This window comes from Culex pipiens, chromosome 3 (genome assembly GCF_016801865.2).
Source record: "Culex pipiens pallens isolate TS chromosome 3, TS_CPP_V2, whole genome shotgun sequence".
Taxonomy (NCBI): Eukaryota; Metazoa; Arthropoda; class Insecta; order Diptera; family Culicidae; genus Culex; species Culex pipiens.
Genome location: NC_068939.1, coordinates 183559241 through 183584502, shown reverse-complemented (window position 1 = coordinate 183584502; position 25262 = coordinate 183559241). Strand labels below are relative to the sequence as shown.

The following is a 25262-nucleotide window of genomic DNA, read 5'->3' as shown; positions in this document are numbered from 1 at the left end:
GCGATCTCCTTACCTGCAATAGCTTCCATCGTGCCCACTACATCAGTCTTCTCGAGTGCACTGGACGGCTTCCAGTCTTGGTAGACACGCTTGTAGCTCGTCGTAGCCAGTCCGGACGCGGGCTGTTGCTCGGGTGAGGTCATCGCGGGTGGTTTCTCCTCCGGCAGCGGGTCCAGCTTGCTACCGCCGCGATCGCTCTCGTTGTCAGTCTCGTACGATCGTCGGTTTGCCGAGAGCAGCTTTCGCTTCTTCTTGAAGTCGTCGTTCTGCTTCTCGTCCGCCTCGTTCGCCTGAAGCCACGACTCGATCTTTTGGCGCCATTCCCTGGAAATTCTACCCCGATAAGCCACAAACATTCAAAAGAGATATGATTAGCGCACACAAAGCTGGGTTCTCGTCTTGAAGTAGAGACCGTTTTCCCCCGTGGGTTAGACCGAAATACGAAACTTGGTTAGTCACTTACTTCAAAAGAGAGACACACACGCAAGCTGCACTAGACTCAACTCGACAAAAAATAGAGAGAAAGTGCTAAAGCTAAATCTGAAAGTATACCTCGGTTTGTTTTCTTCCACCGGCAGTGGCTTCGATTCGGCCAACGGCGACGGCGAACTGGGCCGCTCCCGGTCCGTTCCAAAGTCTACGTTCAGTAGATCCGGACGCTTCTTGCTACCGCTGCCCGAGCGCGCTCGACGAGCCCACGATCGGTCCAGGCTGCCCCCGTACGACGATACGGACTTGCGCTCGCGGCTTCCGTTTTCGTGGCCGGACGAGCGCAGAAAGTCCATGAGATTACCTTCGTCCTCCTCGGACAGCACCCGACTTCGCCGCCGGCGCAGACTTCCGTTCGGAGTGATGTCCGGGGAGGCACAGTCTTCCCGCAGCATGACCGGCTCTCCGTTGCTCGTGAACGATCCTATCCGCCGCCGGGACATGGCCGGACTGTACCGCATGTCGTACTGGGAGGGATCCAGCAGGAGTAGACTGTTTTCCGAGTCCGACACCGGAGTTCCGGGTTGTTGATTCGCTGAAATTGAGAGATACCAAAACATCAGCTTCAAGTCTTCCTTCAAATCTAAAGTATTGCTTACATTGCCTCCGCTTCAGTGCCAGCTGCTCCTCACGCTGCTTCCGCCGCACCAACGCCTGTTCCTCCTGCACCCGACGCTTCTCGTTGTCCTTGACCGCTTGCTGGAACTTTTCGCAAAAGTTGTGGAATATCTTGAAGCACTCCTCCATCTTGAAGCTCCCCACGTCTTCGCAAAAAAAGTCCGCCAGCTGAAGTCGCATCGCTTCCAGCTCCTTCAGTCCCCTCTGCAGCATCACGATGTCCCGCTCGGAGGCCTGTCGAAGAATCGTTTCAATATCTACCCTGTTGCATTCGACTCAAAAGAGACTCACGTTGATAAAGTCCACCATCTGGTACTTGATGTCCTCTTCGGTCTTGGGTAACTCAATCTGGCGCTTAATCTTCTTGATTCGCGTGTCGATGGCGTTGATTTCGTTGCTGATTTGCTCCACCGTCGTTCTGAAATGACAAACCTTCTGTTAGTACCAAATCAGCTAGAATTAGAAGCAAGCCATACTTGGCGGCATTCTCCAGCGTCGACATCTGGCCGGGGAACTCGAGCAGCTCGCAGTTCTTCTTCTCGGCCTGCAGCGCCACAAAGTGGATCAGGTTCATGCCCGGCTTGTTCGCCCGGATGTCGGTGAGCTTCTGCAGCGAGGACAGCTTCACGCCCGCCGCGTTCCCGGCGTAGCCACCCGAGTTGAGGAAATTGCCGGCGACCACCACCATGTACAGCACCTCCTGCAGCGCTTTGTTGTTGATCAGATCTGGAGAGTTCAGGGTGAGAGAGAGTAGTCGTTGGAGAAATGGTTTGATCTTGATCATTTTTAGGGGTTCTTACCTTCACCCGCGTACAGCATTGCGTTGATGTTTGGCTCCAAGTATATTAAATTTGCTTTAAATTCTTCCTTCAGTAGCATTCCTTCGATTCGTAACTTGTAGCTGGGGAAACCAAAAAAGCTGTTAGAAATTGGGGCCAGTTTGGCAATAGTTTATCTCTACTTAAAGAAATCAATAAATCTGTTTAAAAACTCCATTTATATTTAACACCTGAAATCACAAGCTTGCGAAAAAGTAGGAAATTCAATTTTTAACCATTTTCATGGTTAGATTTGGTGTTAAATTCAACAATTTTATTTGAGATTTTCTTTGTCTTTAGTCAGTGCTGAAATTCCGTTGGATATTATTACTTTCGAATCATATTGCCAAACATTCGAATCATCGGATCAGCTTTGAATCTTCAAACATTCAAATCTTTAATTCGTCGAATCTTTCTATATTCGAATCACTGTATCTTCGAATATTCGAATCAGCAAATCTGCGAATCTGCGAATCTTAGAATTTTTTAATCTTCGTATCTTCGAATCATCAAATCTTTGAGTCTTCAAATCTTTAAATCCTCAAATAATCAACTTTTCGAATATTCGAATCATCCTGATAAAAAAAAAAATCATCCGTTAAAACTACAAAAGTTACATTTGCTTTGTTCTAGAAAACCTGATGGCCTTTTTTATCGCTATATCCTTACCCACCGTTTTTTTATATGGTATGACTCTACGAATATTTTATTTATGTCAGTTTTTGGCGATTTTTAACTTTGGTTGTCATATAGTCAGTTTCGGTGCATATTAAAAAAATCTCAAACATTGTACTTTGTTCGCACAAACTATAAAAGTGGTCGATTGTTATAAACTAAACAAAATTTCATATTTACAATTTATATAAATATATATTTATAAATTTAAAAAAAATCATGTTTCTTAAAAATATGAAAACCGTACTCTTGTTACTTTTAAAAGAATTGAAAAAAAGTTAAACTAGCTTTGCAATTGTAATGTGCTTTAAATTTTTGTCGACAAAATGCACCGTTTTTAAGATAGAACAATTTAAGGGTTAATGTTTGGTTAAAATCCGTGATGTTTGGATTTTTTTAAACAGTGTTGTTGTATGTCCAATGTCAATTTATATAAGTATTTTTTCGAAAATCGTAGAAAAGTCTCTAATTTTTTTTTACATCAGGCAAATCGAGCCATGCAAGGAATTAAAATTGAGAAAAAAAATGTTGAAAGTGTTACACAATTACCTCCTTCATTTTTCAACTGACGGTAACTCGGCCAATTTGGTCCAATTTTCAATGTTAAACAATAAAATCTCTGTGCAATGATTCCCAAAATTTGAAAAGCTTTTTTTATTTTTTTATTTCCAATAATGTACAGTGTCTTTATCGAAAAATATTAACATGGGATCAAATTTTCACACTTGAAAAAAAAAAACTTAAGAGTACGTATTAAATTATTCTGCTCGGCTTTAATGATTTTGATAGCAATTAAATGTTGTTTTTTTTAAATGTGCAACTTTCTTTTAAAATTGTATGATTTCCGATTAAAAGTGAGTTTTTTCAGAATCAACAATTTGATTGGCATCAGAAAAAAAGAAGTATCCAAGAAATTTAAAACATTTTTAAATGAGATTCTTGGCATAGAATTTTGTTATTTTTTTCGACGATAGCATAAAATAATTTTTACAAAATAAAACACGACACGAATGCCATTGCAATGGTAAAGTGTCTAAAACTAATAATAATAAACAAAATAAAACTTATATTAATTTTGCTTATAAATCATTTTAGATTGATTTAGGTTGCTTTATTGAAAAAGTTTACTATGCTTCTATTGGGACGAGCTGTCAATAAAAAGTCTTTCTGTCAAGAAAGACTGCAATGTTATTTTTCAAAGGTAATCTAAACAATATTTTCATTCATTTGTGATTGTACAATTGTTATTATGATAGAAAAAATTGCTTTATAGTTGTGAAAAATTAAATCGGCAATTTATTTTTAATATGTCCCAAATACAAAGCCTATTTGATTTGATGTCAGATTTTATTGATATCGTAAGTGTCATAAGCCAATATATTTTATCAAATATATTAAACATCTTCATCGAAAAATGCCAGGACATTTTAATGCAGTCTATGAAACATCATTTTTTATATTTATCCACAATTTGATTAAAAATAATTCAAACAAGCAATAGTTTTAAAAATTTCTGTCTAAACATAATACATAAATAATTAAATTTCTGCAACTTTCAAGGAAAGTTGTATTGAAAACATAATTTTTTTGCAGCTATGTTGCCTTAAGACTTTTTATTTACTTGTTTGATTATTTTTAAAATCTCAGGTATTTTACCACAAAAAATGTGGTTAGGTTGGGCACTCCTTGATGATGTTTTATGGTGATGCCTTCAAGTTTAATATCATTTTCGGCATTGTTCTGTGAAACAGTTTTAATTATATTGACCAAAAACCCACATTGAAGCCGGAATATCTCTGGTGAAAAATGGACCATTTTTCCCCTCTCTGACAGTTAAAAATATAGAAAAAATTAGATCTCTTGCAAAATTTTAAAGAATCTACAAAAATGGGCATGGTTGCACGGGAAAAAATAATGTTGTACAAATCTAGTGAGCACAGCAATTTTTCAGTCTCTTTTCGGGTCTCAAACAATTCCCCAAAGTTTGGAAACGATTGGTTAAGTCTCCACTTGCGCAAAGCGATTCAGTTTTGTATGCGAAACCCCTTTTTTAAATTTATTTTGATTTGAGCAAAAAACACGTTTAAACTAGTTTTGAGCACCTTTCAGAGCAACCGAATGCGTGTCCGGTTTTGATGTAGCATAAAAGGTGGGTTTTTTTAAATCCTTAAAAAATGTTTTTTTTTCTCATATAAAATTGAATCGCTTTGCGCAAAGTGGAAGCTTATCCAATCGTACCCAAACCTTGGGGAGTTATTTAGGACCCCAAAAAGGGATTGAAAATCGAATTTGTTATTACACCCTAATGGACCATGCGTCTCCATCGAATCATTGATGGTTTTCATGGAGACGCATGGTGGTTCATTGGTTATTTATTTTATGTAAGTTTGTGAGAAAAATACTCACTTAGGCACTTGTATCAATTGCAGCAGAAACTTTTCCGCGTTTCCTAGTCTATTATTGTCGCCGTCAAACGCTTTGAGCATCTCCAGTTCGTCGACCTCGGGAAGGATCTTGAGCAGGCCGCGCAGCTTCTCGGCGCCAATGTCCTCGTGTTCGCCGTTCCGGATCAGCTGGATGATGTCGTCGTTCGAGGTGCGGAACTGCTTCAGGAAGATGTTGACGTTGAGGCTGCGCTTACCGTCGAGCAGGGTGATTTCGTTATCTTTGCGTGATTTTCGTTCGAGCGTGTTGTCGGAGCCGCTGTTTTCCCGGCCGAGTTTGGGGGAACCTTGGGTTTGCTGCAGGCAGAACAGGCCCTCCATTTCGTCCCAGTTGAGGTCGGCCATCGGGCTGTCCTGGTGGGAGTCGGCCACGATGGACCAGATGTTGGGCTTGCCGAAGACTTTTTGGTGCGGGATTTTGTTCCAGTTGATGGTCTTCATTTTGGCTCGGGGGACTGGGGTCTCTTGCTGGGGCAGCGGTTTGATGACTTCGATCGGCGCTTCGGGTGTTTTTGGCCGGGCGAGTTCATTGGCCTTGACGGAGAGGAGGTTTGGGGCGGGGGGTGCGGGTGGAACGGGTGGCCCTCCGCCGCGGGAGGCTGCCGGGCCACCAGCCATGAGTGGGGGTGGGGGTGGGGGTGCACAGGGTGGTGGTGGTGGGGGAGGCGGTGCCAAGTTGGGTGGTGGAGGCGGCGGAGGTGGTGCTGGTGCTGCCGGAATCGTCGTCGCCGTCGTGTGACTACTGCCGGTGGCGGCCGGTCCGGGGGTGAGGGGCGCACCAACGGACTGCCTCCGGGTTGGGCTGGTGATGTCGCTCCGACAGTGCGGACAGGCAAACTTTTGTATGCTGGGCGAACGGAGCAGCCGCACGGACGCTTCCTTATCCTCGAGCAGGGTTGCGCGGTGCACTAGCGTTTCGGCCGTGTCCCACACGATGTCGCTGATCGGTTCCTTCGGATCGATCTGGAGCAGATGCTGCAGGATGCTGAGAAAGGGAATCTCCTGCGGAGTGCCGGCGACCTGTACGAAAAGACGTAGAGAGAGAAGTTATTGATTCGCCACACCAAACATCAAAATTCATCGTCACTGCTCATCAAACCCACCCACAACCCACAAATCTGAATTGGATATTCATTGCACACACAGAGAGTCGGCACAACTTCAAACGACGACTCACCTGTCGCAGAATCGCGTAGAAGACATCAAGATGTGAGTTTAAATTTATTCCGTCCGGCCCTTGCAGGCTCTGCGATTCGTCGCATTCTCGCTGCTCGTCAAACACGTCAATTTGCACTCCGATGTCCGGCACGTTACTGGCGATTCGCCTGCACAAACAAAATTAAAAGAGAGTTGGTGTGAGTTTTTGAGGATTTTTTTAATGTGACAAGCGACGAATGTGCGAAATTTTCAACTCCAACTTGCTTCAAATTTGACGGTGGATGGTGGTGCTCTACAGCTCTAATATACTAAGGAGGAGATTATTTTACCACAAATCACGCAAAGTTCGCTCTCAACTGCTGGAAAAGCGTACGCCGAGACTGGAGAGCTTTTTCCGGCACAGCTCGCTCAGCTCTTGGACGATGTTCATAGTTTTGTTGGTGGCCTGGCGGTAGCGGTGATGGTGGTGGCGATGATGTTTCTGTTTCGTTCCAGTTTTTTTTCCTGTTCGTCTGTGTTTGCTCGTTTTATGGTGCTGCTGCCGCCGGCAATTCCACCACCACCATCCCCCCACTCCCACAGCAGAGACTCAGAAGAGAGAGTGAAAATGCTACCCCAAAGAATGGAGGAAAAGTCGAAAAACTGTGCCCTCTGGCTAGGCTATCAAAACGTCACCACTATGGGATAAAGATTGCAATAAATATTGATAGACTTGAGCGAAGGTGCCGAATTTGGCATAATTCCACCGAAAACCCCTCGCCTCGAGTGAGCCTTAAATCCACCGCCGACGACGAATGTACTGTGCTAATATTTGCACAACAGGATTACAACACTTTACGAGCATTTTCCAGCAGCAGCACTAATCCCCTTCGATCGACCCCCTTTCCACCTTCGTACTAGGACGAGCACATGGCTTCAAGCCCCCCCACCACTCACAGCGACTAAGCACCGACTAATCCTAGCCCTAGAGGAGCAAAAATAGGGTTATTTAACTCGCACTATTGACGGCTTGCCAGACAGCAATTGATTCACCTCACACACGAAATTGATTTCTTCCTCCTTCAGAGTCGATCAAAATCCAAATTCGCACAAAGTGGAAAAAAGGAAAGAAAGAGGGCTAGTCAACTTTTTTCCTTACTGCAGAAGTCATATTCTTGTGGGGAGCCTATCGTCGCGTCGTCGTGCTCGTCTTGTGAAAAACTATTCCAAGCTGCTGAATTGAGGCACTATTCCACTGACTGTGGGCAAAAATGCACGAGAATAGTGTGTGCGTGTTTTTATCGTGGTCCGCGTGTGTGGAGGGCACACGGTTCTGAGGGCGACTGTCACGATGGGAGTTTGGGTTTGTAGAATGAACACCAATCGACAAAAAATTTGTTCAACTTATTATAAACTACCATGCGTTTCCATTGAATTATTCCATGATGGAGAAGCATGATGGTTTGACTCTTCAGGCTAAACTTGTTCAAACCTTTTAAACTTCAATCAGAAATTTCTGGAGTTTTTTAAAGGTCCCTTACACATTTTTTTTTGTTTTTTGAATACCCCTGACTAAAATCAGATCTAAAACACCCAAAACAAGCAAAAATTGAAAATTGTATTTATAGGACCTTTAAAATAAACTCTAGATTTGAACTCTAAAGAAGACAACAGCAACATTATTTTAAAAAATAGGTGGTAGGTCCTCTAAGACCCAACACCGCCTCTAAAAGGGCTTCGGTCTAAAAATTCGTTAAAAATCTATTTTTAAACCAATTTAACATTTTTGATATACAGAGAAAAATCGATTCCTCAATTTATGAAATTCGGATCCGCAAGTAAAATGTTCAAATTGGTTTTTGAAAATCGTACGTATGAAATTTGAACACACTGTTCGTTCCGTTCCGAACTTATTACCCGCTTGCTCATGATTTGAGAAACTGATTTTTCTCCATGTAAGTAAGCATTACATGGGAGATCACGTAAATTTTTAGTTAAAACTTGGGGTTGATGATTTTAATTGTGTCATGTGACTTAAAAAATGTTTTGAAAAAATGTACTTTTCTGGGGTCAAATTTGACCGTGTTTTCAACAAATGCATTAATCACCAAAAATCAGAGATTGAATTTTTGCCTAGTGCGAATTTAGTACTGTGTTGCTAATGATCAGCCAGATTAAGTATTCGTCTACTTGAGAAACTTGCGGAAAACAGTGGAATGTGCTTGTAATTCATACATTCCACAGCATTTCATCGATTATCGAATACTAACTAAGAACGTTGCAAATATTTTTCCCCTTCAAAATAAGGCCGAAAAATCAGTAGGCAAAAAATATGTTTTCAAAAAATTTCGAAATCATATTCATCATACTTAGCATGTCTGGGATTGATCAAAAACATTTTCAATTTTTGTGGAATTCTAATGTACAGACAGCAAAAAGTTTTTTTGCGATATAAATTCCTCATTACTTAGATATTTTGAAAACCAATTATTGTAAAAACAAAACTGGGCAATTATAAAATCCATTTAAAAAAAACTCTTTTCTCATTCAAATTTCGACACCATGGCTTTCCCATAATATCGCTACCGGTTAGCGGGTATTGGATTGGACCAAACACACAAAACACAATTTCGACACCATGGCTTGCAATTTCACCTTTATTATAATTTGATGACTTAATATTCTTTTATTCTAACTTTTTCTAATTCCTCAATGTTTTTTGCAACAACATTATAAAGTTTAAAATGTATGAATGTATGAATCACAAAAATATGTGCAGATTCCTCCATAAAGGAGGTCCAAAAAGGCTCAGCTTTTTATAAGATTTTAATTTTCCACATTTCAAAACCAATTTAAAGCATGTTTGGTTGGTTGCAAATATTTTTCAAAATTTAATCTAAAAACAGTTTTCAGCTCATGTGTCCATTTAAATGTTGAAACATTAAAAACTAAAGCTTCGCAATATGCCATTTAAAATTAAAATTGTATTTTTGCGTCTTACTTTAGGGTCTAAAGCTCATTGCTACTCCACTAAAAATTAAATTTTCAGTAAAAATCGAATAATTTTCCTTATTTTCAATAAAAACAAAAGTCAGAATCTGTTACTATTTTTTTTTATTTTGGTTAATTCTATGTTCGATAAAAGTACTTTCATTTTAGGCTTTTTTTAAATTTACATTTCTTCCTTATTTTTTTAGGTTAGAATTTGTTTAACTTAACCAAATTCTTGAAAAAATATCTTCTCAGTGATTCTCTACGAAATCAGTTGATTTCAACAATTTTTTTGTATTTTTTTATTTGGCTTAAACATATTTTTGCCGATTTTTAAACCAACTTTTTCACAAAATTAAATTTCCCAAAATACATGTTATCAAATAATGTATAAAGTAATTTTCAATTACAATTTATATTTTACATTTAAAAAACAGAAGTAAAAAATACTAAAATTTATATTTTTTCCAAAATACTTTTTTTTATCAAAATCATTGTCCATACTTTTCCATGGCTCAAAAGATACGGTTTTACCCCTAACCATATTTATGAAAAAATTAAAACATACACACTTAGATTATTTTACCTAATTCGGTAAAGTAAAAAATTAAACAGTTCGGTAAACTGAAAATTACCGAATTTGGTAAAAACTTACTGAAATTCGGTAAAATTTTGTACATTTTGACAGATGGTTTTCCGATTTTTCAACTACAGTCCAGACTCGATTATCCGAAGTTTCGATTATCCGAAGTTCGTTTATCCGAAGGTTTTTATGGGGCTTCGAATAATCGATCCATGAAACTTTTTTTTTTATTTTCATGCTTCAAACATCAAAATTGAGTTCTGCGACCCAATTTTCGCAAAAATTTAAAAGATTGATTGCCTATTTAATTAAAAATGCATCTTAACAAAAAATCATCACCGCTTTTTTGCCGCAATCTTGGATTAAAAAAATAAATCACTTAAGAGCAGTTTAGGGGTAAAGTATGATTAAGTATGAATCTCGACAATCAAAAAAAGGACAGAGATTTTTTTTTGTGATTCGATTATCCGAAGTGAAATTTCGCCAAGGCCTTCGGATAATCGAGTCTGGACTGTACCTACAATTTTGCCCAAGACATTAAATCGATCAGATTTTTTCTTTAAAAGTTACAGGTTTTCGAATATTTATATACCATTTTTGTATTTTTTTTTCAAGCATTTAAATATTTATAGCAAACATGTTGCAAATTTACAAAAAAATATACATTACCAAAACAAACGATCTCACTGTGCCGTTTCGCACTATTGATATAGTTATTGGCAAAAGCTTCGCAGCACGTGCGCGGGAGCTTTCCGCGAGAGCTGCAGCAATTCTCTTCTCCAAAAGAAGAGCGTGAAATTGGTGAGAAATGGAATTCTTCTCAAAGCATCCCTTGATGTCTGATGTAGCACGTGTTGCTCGCGCATGCCCACTACTCACTAGAAAGTGCGCCAAAATTGTCAATATTGAATGTGGATACATTTTGATATTTTGATCGGTTTCCGTAGATTTACAACTTTAAAGTCGATTCAAACTAATTGAGGGGTGGGCTCGTATCAACAGGATACGAATCAACCAGATAATCTGATTCCAAACGGAAACTTGTTGTAAAAGGCATGTCTTCTGCTTTGACTCAACCCTCATCAGTCAGTGTTTACGTTTACGTCAGATTTGCCTGATGCTTGTTTCGGCAAATCTTATCGCACGATCGCGTCGACAATCATATTGGGAAAACAAGTGAGTGCGCAGAGGTACTCCACATTTTTATCTAACCACATCCACACGTTGCTGGCCCAATGGTATCCAAAGGTCAACACTTTTTTTCCTCTTGATAATTAAAATACATTGTGTATGTGCGCGAAAAGCTACCGTTTATCAAACTTAATTTGTCTTCGCCTATTATTCAAATTTCACGTTTCAGTCGAGCCTTTTTACGAGTGTTCTTTTATGTTCGTTCGTTTTTTTACGAGCTGTTAATGAAAAATCTTAATCCACGACTTGTACCGTACTGCAACTAAACTGCTACCACCACCGATCCACCAGTCAAAGGAGCACAACAACGCTGCTGCTAATAGCACTAAAGATCACTCACCTGAGATTGTTTAATACTGGCAGTAAATTTAAACCTGCGGACGAAAAGAGAGAAACACACAGAGAGAGGTCATTAATTAATAACAGAAGCATCACTGCGCGATGAACTTTATGCACTATTTCGCGTTTAATTTGTTGCTCTCGTTTCTCGATTAGTTGGTTTTGCGAGTTCAAATCGTGCCCATTTTTTGCCAAGGTAACGTTCTACACCACCAAAGTCACGTACAACCAACTTAAAGGGGGAGGGATTATCCTCTTCACTGCCGGTTGCTGGCCTCCCCTGTGGGGGGTAACTCACTTGAAAATATGTTCTTCGATTGGCCAATTTTAGACACCGCATCCAGGGTGCTCACATCGTCCAACGAAACCGTTACGGTTATCTCGTGCACTACGGTCATGGTGTCACGCGATTTGCATTTCTCCGTTTTTTTTTTTCTTCTCAAAAAACACCCTCTCAAAATACACTAAACTTCACCAACAAAAAATAATTCACGTCCAAGTCACTGCAGTACCGCGTAAAGACTAGAGTGTGATAAGAGCAAAGTTGAAAAAATCGCCACACTCAACCCAGTTCACCTGGAGGGACTGGTGCTGGTGCTGTCTACGACGTCAGATGATGAGTATCCGATTGAAAGAGATAAGAGTCGAGCATGATTTTACTGATAAGGGCGAGCGTCAATCGGTGTGTGGGTGAGAATTGGCAAAAAATCGGACAACATATCCACCTGAAAAAATTGTCACACTCCCATCGGCAACTACCTGTAAGTGGCTTGACCAAATATGCTGCACCTTCTTCGTTTGAACTTGGTGTCATGATTCATATTGGCAATTTTTGAGTGACTCATTTCGGTTTGAATTTTATGACTTATGCGAAACACGCAATGAATGCTTAATTAATCAAATTTAACAGTTTTCATTCGTTGTTGAACTTGTTACGCAATTCGCACAAAAACATCCTTCAAAATGACGCACATATTGTTTAGCCCAATAAATCATCGCAAGCTCACACGAAATCACCAATGACCCGCTTTGGCGAGCTGAGGGATACCCGCTAGGTCGGCGGCTTATCTGATTTTGTTTTTCAATCACAACTCACAAGGTCCATGTTTGCAAAATCAATTGCGTCAACTTGTTCCCATACCGCTGCGCTGCGTTTGCCATATATTCAAACGACGACGACGACGCGTCCCGTGAGACTTTGAACTCGTAGTGTGATGGGCGAAAAAAAGTAGGGGAAATATACCCATTTTAATCACTCTAAGCCGTTTGACCAATTCTCATCACTTTTGCCGTTTTCCGCTATTTAATCAATATTTTCAGATGTATCAACAATCGAGAGTTGCTTGCTCACTATTATTTGAGCTATTTATTTCTTTGGAACAGTCAAAAACACTTTATGAAATCTGTAATTCATGATCAAAGTGCTGATAGGCCGATAATAGAAATAGGCTGAGAAAGGGTTAAGTTCCCCTATTACCTGTTGCGGTCAGACTTATTGGTACCGCAGCGTTGGGAATGACTTAGGTAAAAGTTTTAAGATCTCTTACTTTTTAAAACAGGTAATTGTTTTTTTTTAGCAATTCCCTGGCTTTTACCATTTGTTTTTTTTTTGTATATTTTTATTTAAATGAAACATTGTCCTTCGATTTTTGTTTTTTCAAATAAGCCATTTTGCATTTTTCAAATGACCCAAAAGATTAAAATACTTTTTTGACCACGGTCTATTCGCAGTCTAAAAGTACTTTATTGATATCTTGATCTTTGGCGTTATAAAACCAATATCAGGATATTTCTTTAAAATTATTTAATCGTTCTTCAAATTTGAAAAAAAAGTCCATATTTGTCCAGATCTGAAAAAAATAGTAGAAAAATAGTGAGAAAAAACTTGTACAATTTTATTTTTTTAAACATTATATCTGACTTTTGGTTCCTGGACGAATGGAAAATTAAAAAAAAGTATATTTAGCACTCATTTATGAATTGAAAAAAAAACCCTTTTAAAAATTTCTCATTATGTAGTAAAAAAAACATTTTCAATATAAAAAACCGCCTAATATTTCAAAAGGGCAAAATAATACGTTTTAAGCTCTTTCGAAACATAAGTTGGATCAATGAAGTTAAAAAAAATGTATTCGTAGAAAATTTTCTCAGCTATTTAAACACATTTTCGTCAGAGGTGTACGAGGTGGAATAATAAAACTTTTTTTTTTCAAAATATTTTTATCGAAAAATACTAAAAATTTCTTCATTAGTTACTAAGATATTTGCATTAAAAAATTGGAGAGCTAGTTTTCAAAACAGCTCTCCAATGTTTTAATGCCAGTATCTCAGTAACTAATGGAGAAATTTTTAGTATTTTTTCGATAAAAATATTTTGAAAATTTAGGAAAAAAGACTGACAATTCATAAGGGCTAAATATTTCACATGAATCTTCTCAACTTAAAAACAAAAGGAATCAGAATTGGTCACTTGTGGACCCCATTAAAAAAAATCTGAAACCATTTTTTTACGTTAAAAATAAAATTAACTATCAAATTTTCTGACTTAATTTACTTACAATTTCTCAAACAGTTTGGAAGATTGCCTCAAGATTTATGTTAAATAAATATTTTTTCTTGAAAATTATTGAACCTTGTTTCAAATCAGAATATCCATTTTCAAGATCAACTGACTATTTGTTTTGTTTATTATTCAAAACTATAAAACTCCAAATTTATTATGAAATTTGTTCTACTAAAAATCTTAGAAATTTCGGGACATTTTTGAATTCTGTTTCAATTACACTTACATTCATAATTTAGAAACTAATTTTACCTGTTCTCACTAACAAATTGTCCAGAGAAACCGAAAACGCAACCGATTCTCCGACTCGATCTCATTTTCTGAAGAAACTTTTGGAAGTTTGGAAGAATTAAAATGATTTAATTTTGCAACAATTTCGTAACTTTAGCCAACTGAGTTTCTGCTTTTCTAAGTGCTTTGATGAATTTGTATAAAAGAGTAAGACGAGGAGCAAATTTTTGTTTCAACAAGGGGTCGTCTATGTACCGTGTGATGATTGTTTTACATACAGATAGCTTAAAAAATAGTCAATCATTTGCTTGCAGTTTTTCTCACAGTGTCTACATCAGCTCTTTGGTCCCGAGACCTTCAAAAGAGCATTTTAAGTTTTCATACGACCTTTTCAAATGTTAAGCTAGATTTTGAAACTTCTTACTATTTTTCCCAAATAGCCAAACTAATCACCTTTCTCTTGCGTCTAACACAGCTAAAATCGAATGAAATGGCGCGGATTTTTTGAAAAAAAAAATGCAGTTTTTTGGACCACCCTAATACGGCGTAGGTCATGGCAAAAAAAAACGGAACCCCCAGAAAAAAATTGAGTCCGATGGGAGAACTTTTTTTTTCGAATCGTGCTGTTTTCATTGGGAATTGCTGTATAATAAAATTCTCGAAAAACAATGATTATTTCAAAAGTAAAAATGTCAAATAATTTAAATTTACATTCAGTTACCAGTTCCGGAATTCCCTGCAAATTTATTAAAAATTGGTGAAAAATAACAGAAGTCATGATTTTTTTGACAGTTTAAGAAATTATCTGAATCGACCTAATTCTTTATAGTGTTTATGTGTAGCCTGCAACTAGAGGGTGACGAGCGGGAATTCCCGGGAAAAAAATCCCGGGAAATTGACAATTTTTGGACCTCTATATTCCCGGGAAATTTGGTCGAGAGTCCCGGGAAATTTTCTACTTATAAATATCGAAGCAAAATGTTATAAAATAATCAGAAAAACATTTAAATGTTCCATGTTCAAGTTCGACTAAACCTATGCTTCTCTAATCTTGTTGTTCAGAAAGTGTAAATTTTAACTTGTCGAAAATTCCAATGACTATAATTGAGAGAAGCCCAAAAAAAAAATGTGGAGCCCAAAATTTACCTTAAAGTAGCAGTTACATCCCAAAAATGAAATACAGTCCAAACTTGATTATCCAAAGTTTTGATTATCCGAAGTTCGATTATCCGAAGGTTTGTATGGAACTTCGGATAATCGAATCACGAACAAAAAAATTTTTTTTCGTATTTCAACATCAAATTCGAGTTCTGCAACAACATTTTAGTCAAATTTGAATCTTAGATTTTAAAATTTCCTAATAATCTTAGAGTAGTTTGGAGTAGTTTAAAGCTTAAAAATCAAAAATAACACAGTGAAAATTTTGTTGTTGTCGAGATTCGATTATCTGAAGTTTCGTTTATTAGAAGTGAAATTTTGAGCATGAGCATGAGCATGAGCATGGTTGACTGCCAATGAGCTTGACAGATCAGCTGAAGTTAAACAATGAATCAAAAATGATTAGTGGGAGCCAACCATCCGTTCACTGTTTAACCTTTGAAGATCCCTACTTTATTAGTCAATACCGGCGACCTCCCAAGAAGCCTGCAGTTCAACGAAAGGGAGGAATGTTAGTCCGATAGTTGAAGTTGCAGACTCATCAAGCACATAGTTTTTCGCTATATACTTGTTGATACCGCTTGAGACCGTTGAATCCACAGCATCTCCTTCAAGCATCACGTGATTATTATTTTTTGGGTTAGTAGGATAAGGTATTGGCTTTTCGATGCCTCCCGAGCTACGATGCTATGGGGAGGACTTTCATAACAGACCCGTCGGCGAGCCTTCCGAGCAACGATGCTATGGGAAGGTCTTTCTGGTTAACACACAAAATCACTCACTCACAATTATTTCACTCCACTATTAATTAATCCAAAATGTCAGTGCGTCTTTCGATCATTATATAGAAATGGCTTTTTCACCATGAAAAATAAAAAAAATAAAACCTTATTCGAAAAAATTATACACAATTTACCCGACGCCGTGCCTTCCGATCAACGATGATATAGGAAGGGCTTTAAAAATCACAAAACAATTAATTAAGATCACAAAAAACACAAATTACGAAAATTATCACGAAAAAAACAGGACTGCGCGTCCCCAGAAGTACTGCACTTATCACCCCATACGAATAGCGACACAAAAGCACACAAAAAAATTAACCTGCATAATCACGACTTCGCGTCCGCACTTCCAGCGCACCAATCTCGTTTATTAGAAATGAAATTTTGTTGTATTAAGTTTTTTTGTTAAATTATTTTTATTTGTTATTTCTTAGAGGGAACACCCTTTTCAATAAGTTCAATTTTCATATCCTCATTAAGTCATTTTGTGTTTCTCATCAACCTCAATATTAGATTATTAATTAGAAAAAAAACTAACTTAATCCACTTATGTGGTTGGAGCCTTCCTCACTTATTACCAACGATGGCTGATATGATGGAATTGTACAAAAATTTCATCTATTTTTAAGATCCGGAATAAAAAAGTACATAAATATCACTTAAGTGGCCATATCTCGAGACAGGGTTGCCAGATCATCAATGTTTTGAACTCGTTGGAAAGATCTTCTGATAACCTAACCAACGATGGGTTGGATGGTGGATTCGGACATAGTTTACATACGTTTAAGTGAGATCCGGCATCCAAAAAGTACATCAATATCACTTAAGTGGACATATCTCGAGACAGGGCAGCCAGATCTTCAATGTTTTAAACTCGTTGGAAAGGTCTTCTGATAACCTAACCAACGATGGGTTGGATGGTGGATCCGGACATAGTTTATATACATTTAAGTGAGATCCGGCTTCAAAAAAGAACATAAATGTCACTTAAGTGGCCATATCTCGAGACAGGGTTGCCAGATCTTCAATGTTTTGGACTCGTTGGAAAGGTCTTTTGATAATCTAACCAACGATGGGTCTGATGGTGGATCCGGACATAGTTTACATACATTTAAGTGAGATCCGGCTTCCAAAAAGTACATCAATATCACTTAAGTGGGCATATCTCGAGACAGTGTTGCCAGATATTCAATGTTTTAAACTCGTTGGAAAGGTCTTTTGATAATCTAACCTACGGTGGGTCGGATGATGGACCCGGACTTAGTTAACATACATTTAAGTGAGATCCGGATATATGTGAAAACACATTTTTATACATAACTTTTGAACTACTTATCGAAACTTCAATCTGTATAAAACTCGATCTATGGGACCCTAAACCAAGTCGAATGCAACAGGTTCGGGTCAAATCGGTTCAGCCAGAGCCGAGAAACATGAGCTAGTTTGTTGGTCACATACATACATACACACACACATACACACACACATACACACAGACATTTGTTCAGTTTTCGATTCCGAGTCGATATGTATACATGAAGGTGGGTCTACGACGTTTTTATACAAATTTCATTTTTAGAGCAGGATTATAGCCTTACCTCAGTGAGGAAGGCAAAACTCTAGCATTCTGTAAAGATTGTCTTAATCTTTGTTAAGGTCCGATATTTGTAAACATTCGCATTTCCTGATAAATGTAAATATTTCTTCAATGAATATTTCCAGTTTACCTTAAAAAGAAAAAAAAAAACAAGTTCAAATAGTTGTTTTGCAAAAATCTCGATACTGGGAAATTATATATTTGCTATTTTTTAACTTCACGAAAATCTAATAACAAGTTCATGCAATAAGCTTGTGCAACTTTTGAAAAATCACTCTGAGCGAATTAAGATTCGTAAAATTTTAAACTACAATTTTGAGTCCCCAAAAGCTCAAAAAACGATCTTGTAAATATTCTAAAGGTTGAACTAGTTCAGTGTTTCTCAACCGGTGAGGAATTCTCCCCTGGGGGGGAATTTGGCCATTCTAGGGGGGAATGAGGGTTCAATAGAAATTCAATGCCATCTTTTTTCCCAAAAAATAGTTATTAAAGTTTCAATTTCTGTGAATTTTGACATTTCTTAAAACAATAAAATGATTTTTTTAATATTTCTGAGGTATTTGTATTTTTTGGACTCAAGCAGATTTTTTTGTGAGAGATTTGTTGGTTTCTGTGAGATTTTTTTACACTTTTCAACAAGAATGTTTTATTAAATAATTGGCAGTTGACAAAAAGTTTTTCAAATATTATTTAAGTTTGTTTGAATTCTTCACATTTTTTAGAGTAATCTGTCTTTTGCCGCAGATAATTATTAATTTTATTTAATATTTGTACATATTTGGCAGTGCGTGGCCGAATGGTTACGCTGTCCGCTTTGTAAGCGGATGATTCTGGGTTCGATTCCCATCTGCTGCAACCTTGCATCGGATGAGGAAGTAAAATGTCGGTCCCGGCTCAGAATAGTGGCTTTTCTTTTTTTTTTAAATTAAAAAGAAACGTTTTCAAATACCTTCTATAGTTTTTTTTGTTATGAAAACTGTAATCTTTTTGCAAACTTAAAAAAAATAATTATGTTTGTGCATTGATACCAGTAAATTGAAAATAAGGGGGGGGGGGGGGGAGGGGGGAATGAAGTTCTTGCAAATCAGTCAAGGGGGGAATGAGAAACACTGCTAGTTCCTTAAAATAATGAGGCTTCTTAAATTAATATTTCTTAGAATAAGTGTGAATTAATTGTTACTGAATTTATTGAAAAGAAACAAATTTATGACCTTTCCTTTAAAAAATATTGGCACTATTGGCATAATCAAAAAAATCCCGGGTCCCGGGAATTCCCGGGAAATGGCCAAATTCAACTCTCGATTCCCGGGAAATTGAAAATCTCGAGAAACGTCACCCTCTACCTGCAACATTATGTTTTTTTTTAACTTGGGAAATAAGTTGCTGAAACATGCTAAATTATTAAAAGTTATAAAAAAAAACAAATTTAAGTTAGCTGTGATTTTTTTTTTCGTTTTTCCGCTGTAAAATTCTACGCACAACCGAAATTCAATCCGTCACGGCTAACCATACGAAATGTACGGCGATGTGATTTATGTTCAATCTGTTGTTATCGTTTTTTTACGATCGTTGAACTGCGTCGAATGCAGATTTGGTGGTTTCAAAATGCTGTTGGTTGGCCGTCCCCCCTTCTAGTCAAAAGTGAAAGATGTTTATCGCTCTTATTGGGGGTCTGAACTTGAACTTTTCGAGGGGGGAGGTTGATGATTTTGAAATGGTTTTGTTTTTGTTTGACTGAAATTGTGATTGAATGAAAAAAACTTAAAGGGACAGCGGGTTTATTCGTGTGGGTTATTTTCGCTGAATTCTTATCACCCGGTTGCGAACAAACTGCGCCACTCAAAAAATGATAACAAAGAAAAAGTGTTTTTTTTTTCTTATTTGGGTAGACTTTACTACACCCACGCTCATTGAGGTGATTGTGTGAAGTGTACATGAATTTGTTTTATTTTTTATCGAAGCGACCTTGTTAAGGACGCCCGGTTGGTGCTTGACGAGAAACGTGATGATGATGATGATGATTGAAGTGATGGAAATCATCGACCTGTGATTGAATTGTGATTGATCATTCTTTTGTTTTTGTTGATTATTCGGAATCGCAGCTTTTTCTGTTCCGGCTGTGAATCCGTTTTAAAACAAAACTTTTCTGATTGTCTAAAAGATTTTCAAAAAATTACTTGCATTGAAAAGTCTATTTCGATTCCATTTCTCGATAAGATTTCGTCAGCCATTGTTAAGGAACAGATCTAAATATAATTTCAATTCAGGCTCCTGCTAATCTCACTTATCTGTGAGGCGAATCCGCTCACTATTCACAATCCGTTTTGTTTTGGCCTCAAGTCAATTAGCGCGTTGGAGACAGCTCCGCACAATAAAATCGCTAAGTCCGACACGCCCGCGGCTGCTTCAAACGACTCAAAGCTATCATTCTGACCCAGTCAGTGATAAGATTCTGGTCAGTTTAGTAATAAAACGAGCGTGCGCAAACCTTTCCGGGCTGTTGAATCAAAACAAATTGAGCGTTTCTGGAGAAATCAGTTTAGCAATATAAATTCAGCTAAACGTTGCTAAACAGCTTTTTTATGCGATATAGCTACATTAGCAATTAAGATCTACCACATAGATCACGTCAAAACGCGACAGATTAATCCTTTCCGCGACATCGACTGCATTGAGTGACTGCCCCCAGAACGGGAGGAGGTCGATTACAATCAAATTCTCGTCCCCGCGAGCTGCCACTAAGTTGACTTGGGCGCAAGATATATGGCGCAGCATTCCTCTAGCTTATAGCTCGACAGGTAGACTGTTGTAGAACCCCCAAACACAGAAGGAGGAGCGAATACTCCGCGGAGACCACTAATGTGGCGCAATTTGTGGCGTCGCCACCGTGGCAGAGACCACCTTCTGGGTTGTAGGTACTGACTGCAGCAGCCGCACCAGAGGTCTTGAACATACTTTAATGTCTTGTTGGCAATTTTTCACTTTGGAACACTCAACTACGAGGGGCGCCACCACCTGCAACCACAGCAGGCGGTGGCAGTGGTGTGCCAAATGCCTTCAACCTTCTCTTTACTCTTACCGATACCGGTGTGGGGTGCGTTTCGTCGGAAATTTAATCAATTTATCAAACAAATAACACCAGATTCTCCATTCTGCGTGCAAGGTGAAGTGAGGAAACATGTCTGGAATATTAACGATGCACACGTACGAGAATTTTGAGAATGTGGCTTCTTGGCTGCATTGAGATGCAATCAAATGAAAAATATTTTTCATTGATTAATTGCTGCAGCATTCCACGCTTAAAGACTCTGTTTGAAAAATTGATTTGTCTGAGCGGATTGATTGCAAGGCAAATTCTAACTGAAAACTTTAAAGTTGAAAATATTTACAAAACAGCAACCGAATACGAAATTAGCTGCCCAGTTTGACGAGGCTAACCAGAAGTGTCAATGGGTTTCCGTTTGAAATAACGTCGAGGCCAACTCCAAGAAGGCTTGCGTGCAGTGCAAATCGGCACGGCAAATATTCTTCGAAATGGTCGAACGATCCGCTATTTCTACGCCGATCCGCTATAGACAGTCCGGCGGCGGCGACGTAGACTCTGTTCACAGAACAAATAATGAATGGACTGTTGTGAGTAGACCCTAGACAGGAACGCATAACATTGCGACGTCTGATGAATGGAGGTAAATAAAGGAAATATCTCAATATAAATTACACAGCTTCACATTTTGACGTTAAAAAGTCCTGATTTTTCGTCAGGTTTTTTTTTTATAATTTGGGTATCGATAATTTTATCAGCGATAACCTTGGGCGGTAACTTATTTTTTAAATCGTTTTAAAATCGATTTATTCAACCACATCATGTTAAATTTTCAATGCTTTCACTAAGAATATATTATTTGAAAATGTAGTAAGTTGTTCCCAAAATACCATTTTTTCGAAAGTACTCAAATTATCATAATTTGCAATATGGGTATCAAACAAAGCATAATTTTGCAAGCATTTGTACTTCATTCGAATTTTTTTTGTAGAAGAAAGTGTTCACAAAGACCGTATTTCATTGAAAAAACACAAATTTTCAAAATCTGTGATTTGTGGGATACCCAAATTGCAAATTTATTTTTTTGTAATTTTGAAAAATACGGTATTTTGTTGAAATTTTAGAACTTTCTAAAAATAACATTAATAAAGTGAAAATAAACAAACAATAATTCGCTTCGTTTGATATCCATAATAAAAATTTGGTAAATTTTAGTATTTTTTCGTTTGCAAATTTTGAAAACTTGAGTATTTTCGAAAAAAATAGTATTATGTGGCAATTTTTAAATTTTACAAAAAAAAAACTAATGGAGTAAAAAAAGCATACAAAATTTCGTTTCGTTTGATACCCATATTGCAAATTATGAAAATTTGAATTCCCTTGGAAAAAAATGGGCTCGTTTATGAATATTTTGAACTTTTACGAAATTACAATGTACAGCACAGCAAAAACTAATTTTTCTCGTAACAATAAATGTTCGTCAATACTTAGAAATTTTGGAAACTCATGATTGCAAATCAACTGGACAAGTTGGCCGAGCGGGTTAAGGCTTAGTAAGCTAACTATCGCCAGTTTGATATTTTTTTGGGATTACAGATATTTTTTCCTAGCATCTGGCAAATGTTAATTTACACAATATTAGAGGTAAAATTAAACCTTTTTTTCTGACATAAAAGATGTACAGTCCAAACTCGTCTATCCGAAGCCTCGATTATCCGAATTTTCGATTATCCGAAGTTCGATTATCTGAAGGTTCGTATGGGACTTCGGACAATCGAACCACGAACAATTTTTTTTTCGTTTTTTCTTCTTCTTCGAGTTCTGCTTATTAAATAATAAAATCCATTTTTCAATATTTCGTCACCGCCATATTGGCCGCCATCTTGGATTAAAAAAATGTAAATCACTTTAGCGTAGTTTAAGGGTCATACTTTAGCTCGACAATCAAAAATAAGACAGCGAAATTTTTTTTTCGTGGTTCGATTATCCGAAGTGAAATTTTTCCGAGGCCTTCGGATAATTGAGTCTAGACTGAACCCCTTTTTAGATGTAATTTTACCACGATTTTTTTACTGTGTAATTTCAGACCAAAAATTTCTTATATTATCGGGTACGCTATCAATGCATAGAAATTAAGAAACCAAACACCTCTATCGATTCTATAAAAAAAATCTTTCGACTTTGAGGAGTCCAATAGAGCTGTGCTGTTTTATTTTCAAATGTTATAAGAAAACGAAGGATTAAAAAATCCATTCAATCTTCTCTCCCGTGGCGTTTACGTCATTGTTGTGGTTATGTGGTAGTAGAATTAACTAATTGCATTGCTAGTAACAATTCCACTTATTGGAATTATTGGAAATTGTAAGAAAAACGATCGTACGAGCGATTGTTCCTCTTGTGAAATTTACTCAAAGAATGCAAGCATATTTCAAAAGCTTGCCTCAAATATTTTTAAACTTTGAGTTGTGATTTCATGAAATAATTAAATAGCGCTAGAAATTAGATTTTTAAGGTAAATTCAATGATTATCTTATTATCTATTTATTCACAAGTTGAAAATACTAGTTCTGGAATAATTTATTTGCCATGAAAAACATTTCTGTATTTTTTTTCCGTTTCAATTTTATGGTCACTGAGACAGATTAAAAAGCAATTTTATTGTTGTAGAGCATAGATTGTCACTGCTCAAATACGTTGAATAAAAAAGTATTTCTTAAGAATGACTACTAATAATATTTTTTTTAGTACGATTTGGAAGACAGCACAAGAAATTAGAAAATTTATATATTTTTCAAAGATGTATGATTTTTAACAAGCAGTCAGGCCATTAATTGTTCCTAGCACTTATTTTGACCATTGAAGTTGCTGTTCTACAATTCTGTTGCAAAATATTAATCAGAAACAGGATCAAAATAATTTTCGCTGAATTTAAAATTTACGAGGAATTCCTGGGAATTTTGTGACCCCGGAAATTGGACGCTCTAAATTGGCCTAATTTTCCGGGCGCTTGGTTTTTAGGTGTTTAAAAAGATTTTCAAAACAATACCTTTTCTTTTTGGATTCCTCACTGAGGTAAGGCTATAATCCTGCTCGAAAATTGAACTTTTGAAAAATCGTCTCAGAATCGAAAACTGAACAAATGTCTGTGTGTGTGTATGTGTGTGTGTGTATGTATGTATGTGTTCAAAATTCTTGCCAAGTTTTCTCAGCACTGGCAGGACCGATTTTGATCAAACCGGTTGCATTCGACTTGGTTTAGGGTCCCATACATCGCTATTGAATTGTTTGAAGTTTTGATAAGTAGTTCAAAAGTTATATATAAAAATGTGTTTTCACATTTATCCGGATATGCATGAAAACTATGTCCGGATCCATCATCCAACCCATCGTTGATTAGGTAATCAAAAGACCTTTCCAACGAGTTCAAAACATTGAAGATCTGGCAACCCTGTCTCGACATATAGCCACTTAAGTAATATTTATGTAGTTTTTTGAAGCCGGATCCCACTTAAATGTATGTAAACTATGTCCGGATCCACTATCCGACCCATCGTTGGTTAGGTAATCAAAAGACCTTTCCAACGAGTTCAAAACATTGAAGATCTGGCAACCCTGTCTCGAGATATAGCCACTTAAGTAATATTTATGTAGTTTTTGGAAGCCGGATCTTACTTTAATGTATGTAAACTATGTCCGGATCCACCATCCGACCCATCGTTGGTTAAGTAATCAAAAAAACTTTCCAACGAGTCCAAAACATTATAGATCTGGCAACCCTGTCTCGAGATATGGCCACTTAAGTAATATTTATGTACTTTTTGGAAGCCGGATCTCACTTAAATGTATGTAAACTATGTCCGGATCTACCATCCAACCCATCGTTGGTTAGGTTATCAAAAAACCTTTCCAACGAGTCCAAAACATTGAAGATCTGGCAACCCTGTCTCGAGATATGGCCACATAAGTGATATTGATGCACTTTTTTGAAGCCGGAACCCACTTAAATGTATGTAAACTATGTCCGGATCCACTATCCGTTACCATCGTTGGTTAGGTTATCAAAAAACCTTTCCAACGAGTTCAAAACATTGAAGATCTGGCAACCCTGTCTCGAGATATAGCCGCTTAAGTAATATTTATGTAGTTTTTGGAAGCCGGATCTTACTGTAATGTATGTAAACTATGTCCGGATCCACCACCCGACCCATCGTTGGTTAGGTAATCAAAAAACCTTTCCAACGAGTCCAAAACATTGAAGATCTAGCAACCCTGTCTCGAGATATGTCCACTTAAGTGATATTAATGCACTTTTTTGAAGCCGGATCCCAATTAAATGTATGTAAACGATGTCCGGATCCATCATCTGACCCATCGTTGGTTAGGTAATCGAAAAACCTTTCTAACGAGCTCACAACATTGTTGATCTGGCAACCTTGTCACGAGCTATGATTACTGAAGTTATATGCGTGAACGTATTTTTCCGGATAAAAAAAAATAGCTGAAATATGTGTCCAAACCACTCATATTACCTATTGTTGGTAAAAAGTGAGGAAGGCATCAACCACGTAGGTGGCTAAAGTTAGTTTTTAAATATGTTTAA

The 25262-nt window shown here is 37.4% G+C and overlaps 1 protein-coding gene across 3 annotated transcripts in view; it reads right to left on the bottom strand.

The window, feature by feature from the left end:
• The window catches only part of LOC120425767 (FH2 domain-containing protein 1), an 80924-nt gene that overhangs the window by 4452 nt on the left and 51210 nt on the right, over window positions 1–25262 (bottom strand). The window contains exons 1-10 of one of the 3 annotated variants that reach the window (XM_039590377.2): window positions 11584–11814; window positions 11287–11320; window positions 6222–6369; window positions 5007–6064; window positions 1908–2008; window positions 1584–1833; window positions 1399–1525; window positions 1089–1341; window positions 553–1024; window positions 14–333 (exon numbers count right to left, since the gene is read on the bottom strand). In XM_039590377.2, coding sequence (XP_039446311.1) covers window positions 14–333; window positions 553–1024; window positions 1089–1341; window positions 1399–1525; window positions 1584–1833; window positions 1908–2008; window positions 5007–6064; window positions 6222–6369; window positions 11287–11320; window positions 11584–11683 — 2863 coding nt within the window. In that variant the 5' untranslated portion in view covers window positions 11684–11814. Of the gene's footprint in view, window positions 1–13; window positions 334–552; window positions 1025–1088; window positions 1342–1398; window positions 1526–1583; window positions 1834–1907; window positions 2009–5006; window positions 6065–6221; window positions 6370–11286; window positions 11321–11583; window positions 11815–25262 lie in introns of those variants that run through there. The other 2 variants (XM_039590375.2, XM_039590376.2) reach the window with 2 other exon arrangements.